We start from the raw sequence: 10,934 nt of genomic DNA on the forward strand, positions 1-10,934 counted from the left end.
TGTAATTGTAAATATTAGTTCATATTTGAAGCGGTTCAGTTTAAGGTTATAATTAGAGCGTTATTTTAATGCTTCACTGAACTCAGTTCTGCTCTGTTAGAAAAACAGTTATATGCAAATGTTTGGGGACGCCTGGTGAAATCATAATGTTCTGTAGATGTTTGTAAGTGAAAACTCTGTAATATTTAATGAAACTGAAATCCTCCTCTGAATGTAATTGTAAATATGAGTTTATATGTGAAAGTGGTTGAGTTGAAGGTTGTAATTAGAGTGTGATTTTTACTGCGTCACTGAAGTCATTTGTGCTGTGTTAGAAATAAGGGAAATGAAACTGTGTGTGTGTGTGTGTGTGTGTGTGTGTGTGTCCTAGGTCCGACCCGCCCCACACTCACAGTCCTGCCCTCCTCCAGTCTGGGGCAGGGGAAGACCACACTGGTGTGTTTGGCCAACAAGGGCTTCCCCTCAGACTGGAAGCTGAGCTGGAAGGTGGATGGAAACCCTCTGACCTCTGGGTTTAGTCAGAGTCCTGGGCTTCTGCTGAAGGACACTGGCCTCTACAGCTGGAGCAGCACCCTGACCCTCCAGGAGGACGAGTGGATGAAGAAGACAGTGACCTGTGAGGCCACCAAAGGAGGCCAGACTACTGTCAGTGAAACACTGAAGAGAGATCAGTGCACTGGACAGTGAGGGTCCACACCTGTGTTGGAGCTGATAGAGGTCCTCTTCATCTTCAGTGTGTTCAAACATGTCTCTGATTAATGCTCAGATCTTCACATCAACTTCTGGAGCAGCTCAGTACAGAGTTACACTCTCTATACATACACTCTTACACTGTTTGTTGATTATTGTTCCTGCTCTAACCCTATCCCTGGCCTATCTTTCTTTTAAAAATGTTATATTCATTTGTAAAAATAAAGCTTTGAAAGATCTGTAACTGTTCATTTTTTGGCTCTATTAGTAACTCTAATGTGTTGAATAAAAGTTCAGACTTCCCAAATGTTCTTTCATCATACAAAGTAAGAAATATGATCAATGGCCTACGACCAGAAAATGATATTGACATCAGTTAATTGATGTGAGTTAAAAGGTCTCCCTGTTTCGAAATTCTGTCTAGTGCAGACCTGACCACTGTATGGCCCCCGGGCCACATCCAGGCCGATGGCTCTTTCTGCTCCGGCTGCGTGAAGTCAGTGCTAATTATAAGCGTACTCAGGATAAGATGTAAAATATCCTGTGCCAATCAATTAGAGATTCACACAGGACACACCCCTCTTCCTACCTGCAGCCACAACATGTCTGTTGTTTAAATCCTACACCTAAATACTAAGGTTACTGTGGCCATTTATGATCCTTTCAGCTGCCAGCTGTCCTTAACAACTACGTAGGCATCTCCCCGTAGAAATTAAACATAAATCAGTGCATATTATGCAAGAACTACAACCAAACTGCTTTTATTTTGAAGGGGGTGCTTTTTCCAGGTTACATAAGTCGTACATTCTTGCATAATGTACTGGCAGACTGAACAAGGAGAGATATGAATTAGCTGTTCGTTCATAAAAGTCACCTCATGATACAAAAAGAAAGGTTGATACAGAATGTAGGGTTTTTAACAACACATGGAGTTCTAAGTATTTTACTAATGTCAAAGTCAAAGCCCTGTGCATAGTTTGTGAAGAACAGGTTGCTCTGTTTAAGGATTACAACTTGAATCCCCATTACAAGACTAAACATGCAGAGAAATACAAGAACTTCACTGATGAAGAGCACACACGGACACCAGAAGCTTTCTAGCTAATCTGCAAAAGCAACAAGGACATTTAACCAAGCTTCACACCTCCAGAGAAGCAGCAAAACCAGCTTTGTGATATCCCACTCGCAAAAATCAATAAGCCTTCCTCTGATGGGGAATTTGTTAAAGAGTGTTTGGTGAACTTGGCTCTGCTAATCTGCCCTGAGAAAAAAGAAGCATGCCTTTGAGAATGTGTCCCTCTCATGGTGAGCCGTAGCGAGAAAGAGTGAGGAAATTGCAGAAAATCTGGAGCCACAGCTGCAAAAGAAAGCAGACCGTTTTGACTTTTTCTCTCTGGCTCTGGGCGAGAGCTGTGATGTCCATGACACTGTGCAGTTGCTCATCTTTGTACGTGGAATCACAAAAGACTTTGGTATTACAGAGGAGCTGGCAGCAATGGGACAGACTGGCAGGTGTTACAATCGATGATTGTCCAAAAATGACAGTGAACAATGTCTGAATTTTGGAGCGGATGCAAGATAAAATGACTGAAATTAACCCAGAACTGGAATTGGTATTTTTGCATTGTATCATACATCAGGAGGTGTTGTGTAATTCAGTGCTATAAATGAACTATGTTACTGATATGTAACTAAAATAGTTCACTTCATCAGGGCAAGAGCGCTGAATCACAGACAGTTTGAAGCAGTTGTGGAGGAGCATGAGACTGAACATGGTGACATAGACTACCACACAGCTGTCAGATGGCTCTGTCTGGGCAAGGTGATTAAAAGAGTGTGGGACCTGAGAGCAGAGATTCTAGAGTGTTGTGACAAGAAAGGCAAAGACATCCCAGAGCTCTCAGATGCAGACTGGATGGCAGATCTCGCATTTGCTGTTGATGTGACTGCACTAATGAATGAATTAAAGGCCAAATTGTAAAGCAAGGGCCTGTTTGCACATGAAGTTTATCGTCTGGTGAAGGCTTCAAAAGAAAGTTGCAGTTTCTTTCAAGTCAGTTGGAGGGTAACATCTCACCATTAACTGATCACCTCTGCAGGAATGTATCCATCTTAAGGGCACTGCATGATGAGTTTTCATGGCGATTTGAAGTCTTCAAAACAATTAAGAGTGAAATGTATATGATTTCTTCTCATTTCACTTGCCGTGTGAATAATGCACACAGTGATGATCAGCTTGAACTCATCGACTGTCTAACACACTACTGGCAGAGCAGTTCAAGTCAGTATCACTCCTGGATTTTTATTCTACTCTCAAAGAGGAGAAGATTCCACACTTAAGGAGGCATCCTCAGAAGATGCTGGTTCTCTTTGGATCTACCTTCATATGTGAACAAACATTCTCAGTGATGAAGTTTAACAAATTCAGATACAGATCCCCTTTCACTGACCATCACCTGTCAGCTGTCCTTCACATATCCATCTCAGAACTAAACCAGTCTTCACTGCACTTGCTCAAGCCTAAAGCAGACTAGATATTTCTCATTTAACTAAAGAAAATGAACTTAAAAACAGCAAACTAGTTAGTAAGACCACAAACAAAATGGCAATGGAACATTGTATAGAGTTCATTTAATGCAAAACGTACATTTTCTTTAGTTTTTTTTCTTGAATGTGTGTTAAATAGTGATTTGATGTTGCCATTTTCATGATGCCTCTCATATTTTCATTGACTAATTCATCTACTCTAATCAGTAACAGCTTATCATAACCATACAGTTTACTAGTTTTTGTAAATAAATCAAATTAATATTAAGCCAAGTTTAGTTTGACGTATTGGTCCGGACCTTCACAACAGTCAGAGTTTCTCATGTGGCCCATTGGGAAAATTAATGGCCCACCCCTGGTCTAGTATCTTGTATCTCCATTCTGACCTCCTCCAACTTCATTGATTGTGCTCTGAGCAGTGTTTGACTAAACTGCATTAACATAAAACAACTCATGGCAATAACAGTTTGTAAAATCACACTGTTCATGATTTTAATTTTTCAGTTCAAACTCCCTGTTCTATGCCTAGGTCAAGTGTCAGCGTACTCACTGTAGCACAAGGATAGGGGTACTTTCTCATGAACAGACTAACATATGTTTAGAGAACATAGACCACAGATGTCATTGTTAAGTGAAAGTGGTGTGTAACATTTCTGAAGAATAAAATGACTCTCACATATTCTTAGGCCCTTGTAAAACACTGACTACTGAATGGATCTAGGCAAGGCAAGGTGAGTTTATTTATAGAGCAGTTTCATGCAAAAGCAATTCAAAGTGCTTTACAGAAAAAAACAGTTAAATTAAAAGAAAGAATACAAAACATAAAAGTCCAATAAAACAATTAAAATATTGTAATAAAAGGAAATACATTAAAAGAGTAAATGAAGACATGATAAAAATGATTAAAACAATTTAAAATTATTCAATGAAAGAAAATAACTAAAGTGCCATTACTGAATAAAAGTGCAGAGTATTTTAAACTGAGCTGTACGCCTGCTCAAACAGGAATGGTGTAAGTCTTGATTTTAAAATGTCTAAAGTCGGTGCCCTTCTAATATTCTCAGTCGGCTGGTTCCATTTAAGAGCGGCACTGGAGCTAAACACTGCTTCTCTATGTTTAGATTTCACTTGAGGCAGGACTAACTGACTAGTTCCTAAACATCTGAGAGCTCTGCTCGGCTCATATCTCTGTAGTAGATCTGATAAATACGCTGGTCCTAACCTATTTAGACATTTATAGACCAGTAATAACACCTTAAAGTCTATTCTGTAACAGACTGGTCTCCAGTGTAAGGATTTGAGGATGGGGATGATGTGATCTCTTCTTTTGCTCCGAGTGAGAACTCTGGCAGCTATATTTTGAATCAGATGAAGCTGTTTAATGGTCTTTTTTGGAAGTGCAGTTAAGAGACCATTACAGTAATCAATTGCTAGAAATAAAAGCATGGATCATTTCTCCAGGTCTGGTTTAGTCAGAAAATTTCTAATCTTACTGATGTTTTTAAGATGGAAAATGCTGATCTAGTAACCGCTTTAATTTGAAACTAAAACTGAGATCTGAGTCCATTAATACACCAAGGTTGCGAGCCAGTTCTTTAGATTTGAGGGCTCCTGAGTCCAGATACACAGCCAATCTTTGTCTCTCATTGCTATTCCCAAATAGTATAATCTCAGTTTTATCTTTATTTAGCTGCAGAACGTTATGTCCCACCCAGTTTGTGATGTGTTCAAGGCACTTGCTTAATGAGTCAACTGGACCAGAGTCGTTTGGGGACAGGGCCATTTAAATCTGAGTATCATCTGCATAGTTGTGATAGGACAGCCCAGAGTCCCGTAAAATCTGGCCAAGAGGAAGCATGTAGAAATTAAATAAAAGTGGACCAAGGATAGAACCCTTGGGGACACCACAGGTCACTGGCATGTTCTCTGAAATATTATTTTCTATTTCTACAAAGCAGTTCCTGCCTTCCAGGTAAGAAACGAACCACTCCAGGACTGTTCCTGAGAGTCCAACCCAGTTTGCGAGTCTATCTATAAGAATCTTATGGTCAGTGGTATCAAAGGCAGCACTAAGGTCAATAAGTAATAGAAGAGATACTTTTCTAGCCTCTGTATTTAAGTGAATGTAATTAATTACTTTGATTAGAGCAGTCTCAGTGCTGTGATTAGACCGGAACCCGGAATTGAATTTGTCTAGGCTATTGTTTATGGACAAGAAACTAGTGATTTGCCTGAACACTAATTTCTCAATGATTTTGCCAGTGAATGGTAAATTAGAAATTGGCCTGTAGTTACTTATCAGAGATGATTCTATTTTTTTCTTTTTTAGAAGAGGCTTTACTACTGCAGTTTTTAGTGAGGAGCTCAGAAAGACCCCCGACATGAGTGAGGTGTTAAGAATGTGGAGTAGGTCTGGTGCTATAGTGTGAAACACGCTCTTTAAAAAAAATTGTTTGGTAGTGTGTCAAGACTGCAAGTGGATGATTTGAGATGATTAACTGTGTCAATTAAAATTTCACTGTTTACAGTACTGAACTCATTTCAACTATGGAGTCTTTATGAGGTGATGGAGAGGGTACAGACTCATTGTTGGATATAGATGTACTAATCACTTGTCTGGTATTCTGGATTTTAGTGTTAAAAAAGAATGAAAACTCATTACATCTCTCAGTTGATACTAATTCAGGGTCCATTGGTGTGGGTGAGTTAGTAAGTCTGTCGACCATGGTGAAGGGAGTTTTGCTGTTGTTAATGTTATTGTTGATGATGCTAGAGAAGTAGGATTGTCGTGTTTTGCATATTATCGTGTTGTATTTACATAGCCTATCTTTGTATATTTCTTTGTGAATATGAAGACTTGTTTTACGCCATCTGTTTTCTGCCTTTCCACACTCCCTCTTTTGGATTTGAACAACAGAAGCAGTTCTCCATGGTTCCTTCTGTTTCTAAGACAAAGCCTTCACTTTAACTGGCGCAATCTCATCCATAACACTGACAATTTTTGAATTAAAACTACTCAGCAGGTGTTCTCCCCGTGTCTGCGTGGGTTCCCTCCGGGTGCTCCGATTTCCTCCCACGGTCCAAAAACACACATTGGTAGGTGGATTGGTGACTCCAAAGTGTCCGTAGGTGTGAGTGAATGTGTGTGTGTGTGTCTGTGTTGCCCTGTGAAGGACTGGCACCCCCTCCAGGGTGTATTCCTGCCTTGCGCCCAATGATTCCAGGTAGGCTCTGGACCCACCGCGACCCTGAATTGGATAAGTGGTTACAGACAATGAATGAATGAATGAATGAACTACTCAGCAGATACCAGAGTTGCATTGTTCACATGGTGTAGTGCACATATTACTCATGAAAAGTGTAGCTGTGCAGTCCTTTATAATTATTTTCTTGACACAAACTCTTCTGTCCGTGATGACTGGTGAGGCCCACATATCAAAGAACACACAGTAGTGATCTGACAGCGGGGCATCCTTCACAGTGTCCGATATGTTGAGTCGCTTTGAGATAACGACATCCAGCGTGTGACCATGACAATGTATACTCCTTGTAACATGTGTTTGTAAAAGACCAAAATAGTCCAATATGGCGTGTAGGTCCTTTGCAAAATGGTCCTTGGTATTGTTGATATGTTAAAGTCTCCAGCAATAACAAAATGGTCCAAGTCAGTAGACATAAAAGACAGCATCTCTGTTAATTCATCAATAAAATTATCACTGTACTTTGGTTACTGGTAATATCTAGACAGTTACTAGTAATATATGTGGTGTCCCTTTCAGAACTGCACAGAGGTACTTGAATGTTGAGAATGCTGTGAGTTATACAGAGCAGCTGTATAAACCACACTGAGGTTTAACAGTAACTATCATGTAAACAGGTATAAACAGGTTTCAGAGCAGATTTGTTATAACACATTGTCCATGAGTTTAATATGGTAATGTAAACTACCCGTTACATGCCCTGGTAAAGTAACAGGGTCCTCACTGTAGCACTATCAATGTGTCCTTCCTCAGGAACAGTCTCACACAGGTCCAGAGAGAAGAGACCCCCTTTTGTTGTGTAGTATGAGTGGTCTACACTATACTCTCAAACGTCTGTAGATGTCTTATAACGAGATACCTGCTGCATCTCTGTGAATATCAATAAATGAAATGTGATGCACTGGAGCAGCTGCACATGAGTTTAAGTTCAACATGGTCAATGCCAAATGTGGCGAACAAATACAGCACCCACCTCCCTAGCTTTGTTCTTTTGAGCAGAGTAACTGTTCTCCATCAACACTTTGTGAGGAGTTGGAGTAGTGTTTGTGTTTGAGTAGTAGGAGGGGTATTACTGCAGCAAAGGGGCAACATGTCTTTGGCTGAGATGGTGCAGTACTAGTGCCTAGAGTGAGACCCCAAATCCCTGATGGTTTGAAGAGGACATGTCTGGGATGTTGGGCTGGTGTAAAATGGAGAGCTAGAAGGAGGAAGTATAAACCCTACCTTCCCTTGGTTGTAATGGGGAATGTGAGGTCACTGGTGAATAAGATGGATAAGCTCAGAGTACTGATAAGTACTGATACCGGGAATGCAGCACTATGTTTTTCACTGAGACATGGCTGCAGGAACATATTCCAGACTCCAACACCACCGTTCCTGACTTTCAGACTGTGACAGCAGACAGAGTGGTGAGAAGAAAGGAGGGGGACTGCAGTGTTTGTTAAAAACAGATGGTGTAATCTCAGATATGTTACAGTGAAGGAGTGTTTCTGTCGTCTGGATATTGAACCCTGAGCTGTGAGTTTTCCTCCATATTATCTGCTGAGGGAGGTCACATGACAATCTTTGTTGTTGTTTACAGTCTGCCATTGGCTGTTGATGACACGTAATGTGATGTCGTCAGGTCAGTCACAGCCAGACTCCAAACACAACACTCAAACTGCATTCATCATGATTTCTGTTGATTTTAACCTCACTTCACTCTCCCACACTTCCAACACTTCAACAGTTTGTTACAAAAACCAGAGTGTTATGGGTTTTATTTGGTCCCCGGTGTCAGTTCTGTGGATTTCCCTGTACTACTGTCTGTGGAGAGGGAGTCAGGTCTATTAACTGTGATTTATGTGTTTATGTTTGTATAGGGAAACTAGTTTTGGGGTTTGGAGTTAGACTTGGGTTATGTTTGAAGCTTTGGTCACGGCTTACCCCTGGAAACATGGCCTTAGTTTCTATTGTTTGTTTGTTGGCTTATTTAATTCTGTATGATTTTGTCTATGATAAATATTTTGTAAATACACATTGCTTAAGTGAATACAAACTGTGTGGAATAGTTGAGTCTCTAATTCTCATTAATTTATTTTTCTGGACATTTCCTACACTGACATGTAACACATAATGTGAAGGAAATAATTCACTGGATTTATTATATGCAAATGTGAAAGACGCATACTGCTCCACCACCTTCTCCACACTTGGAAGATCAGAACCTAATCTGGTATTTCTCACCTCCACTTACACACCTGTTTTTCAGCAGTAACCTGTGACAAGGAGGACTGTTAGGAGGTGGTCACAGGAAATGAATGAGGCACTTCAGGGGTGTTTTGAGGACATGGACATGGATGTAGTCTGTGAATCCCATGAAGGTGTCATCAATTCCATGACAAATTGTATAACACAGAGTGTGTTATTGTGTGTTAGTGAGGTGTTTGTCTCTCCTCCACAGAGTGTGTTATTGTGTGTGGAGGTGTGTGTTAGTGAGGTGTTTGTCTCTCCTCCACAGAGTGTGTTATTGTGTGTGGAGGTGTGTGTTAGTGAGGTGTGTGTCTCCTCCACAGAGTGTGTTATTGTGTGTAGAGGTGTGTGTTAGTGAGGTGTTTGTCTCTCCTCCACAGAGTGTGTTATTGTGTGTGGAGGTGTGTGTTAGTGAGGTGTGTGTCTCTCCTCCACAGAGTGTGTTATTGTGTGTGGAGGTGTGTGTCTCTCCTCCACAGAGTGTATTATTGTGTGTGGAGGTGTGTGTTAGTGAGGTGTGTGTCTCTCCTCCACAGAGTGTGTTATTGTGTGTGGAGGTGTGTGTTAGTGAGGTGTGTGTCTCCTCCACAGAGTGTGTTATTGTGTGTGGAGGTGTGTGTTAGTGAGGTGTGTGTCTCTCCTCCACATAGTGTGTTATTGTGTGTGGAGGTGTGTGTTAGTGAGGTGTGTGTTTCTTCTCCACAGAGTGTTTTATTGTGTGTGTGGTGTGTGTTAGTGAGGTGTGTGTCTCTCCTCCACAGAGTGTGTTATTGTGTGTGGAGGTGTGTGTTAGTGAGGTGTGTGTCTCTCCTCCACAGAGTGTGTTATTGTGTGTGGAGGTGTGTGTTAGTGAGGTGTGTGTCTCTCCTCCACAGAGTGTGTTATTGTGTGTGTGGAGGTGTGTGTTAGTGAGGTGTGTGTCTCTCCTCCACAGAGTGTGTTATTGTGTGTGGAGGTGTGTGTTAGTGAGGTGTGTGTCTCTCCTCCACAGTGTGTGTTAGTGAAGTGAGTGTCTCTCCTCCACAGAGTGTGTTATTGTGTGTGTGGAGGTGTGTGTTAGTGAGGTGTGTGTCTCTCCTCCACAGAGTGTGTTATTGTGTGTATCATCCTCCCCCTCAGCACCTGCAGTAGAGTGCAGCTGCAGCAGTGCAGTCTCTGTGCAGTCTCTGACTGAGGGAGGTTTTTGTACGACTCTATTTCACTGTGTGCACACCCAGCTACCACTGATATAATGTTCACTCTTACAGTAATAATCTCCTGCATCTTCAGTCTGGATGTTACTGATGGTCAGAGTGAAGTCAGATCCAGATCCACTGCCACTGAAACGATCTGAAATACCTGACTGTCTCCTGTTAGCCAAGTAGATCAGGAGTTTAGGAGCTTCTCCAGGTTTCTGCTGATACCAGGCCATACGGTCACCATTAGCATCAGTGTGGACATTAGAGCTGGTTCTACAGTTGATGGTGACTGAATGTCCTGTAGAAACAGTTTTAACTGAAGGAGTCTGAGTGACAGTCACCTGACCACTGGATCCTAAGGAAAAGAGTAAATATGAATAGTATGAATATGTTAATATAATTATTACACTTAGAAAACTGTAAATACAATATTTAATAAATATTTAAATAAATAATTAAAAATGCACTCAGGTGTTTTAATTAATTAATGTTTATAATATTGTTATTATTACTACATATTTTGCTTGTATTTATTTCAAATTATATGTTCACTTTAACTGCAAATCACATGATTTACTAGTCTTATATCAAACACTAATATCCATAAATAAAATCAGTTAAATTACCTCTTGTCCAGAACGCCAGTGTCCAGATGAAGATGGAGACCAAAGTCATGGTTGATGTGGGTGAAGTTTGTGGGGCAGCAGCTCTCAGTCATGAAGTGTTAAACTCACAGGACTATAAACACTAGCAGAGCACTGAAGCATGGGCTCATGATGCAAAGTGGACCCTCTCTATGGAAATCATCTTTCTAACAACACTGACGAAAGATCATCATATTTATTTGATATTGTTTGATCAAACATTTCTGCTCAGTGTGGAGTCTCATGTTTAAAATCCTAAACTCTAACTGTCTCTGCCTTTCATTTGAGGTTTTCTGCAGCTGCTACTGCAGCTCCATCTGTCTGGATCAGGGCTGGAGGACTTTTGGGTGGAGGAAACACAATGATAACAGTAAGAATATTTT

At 40.8% G+C, this 10,934-nt stretch overlaps 1 gene segment (V, D, J or C); it reads right to left on the minus strand.

Moving 5' to 3' along the window:
* The window catches only part of LOC136693909 (Ig kappa chain V-III region MOPC 321-like), a 29,382-nt gene extending 18,775 nt beyond the window's left edge, over positions 1–10,607 (minus strand). Inside the window, 2 exon segments of the V gene segment in view lie at positions 10,068–10,262; positions 10,534–10,607. Of these exon segments, the coding sequence occupies positions 10,068–10,262; positions 10,534–10,582 (244 nt within the window).
* Positions 10,608–10,934: the final 327 nt, after the last annotated feature.

The sequence above is a fragment of the Hoplias malabaricus genome, chromosome 4 (genome assembly GCF_029633855.1).
Source record: "Hoplias malabaricus isolate fHopMal1 chromosome 4, fHopMal1.hap1, whole genome shotgun sequence".
In the NCBI taxonomy this organism is placed as follows: Eukaryota; Metazoa; Chordata; class Actinopteri; order Characiformes; family Erythrinidae; genus Hoplias; species Hoplias malabaricus.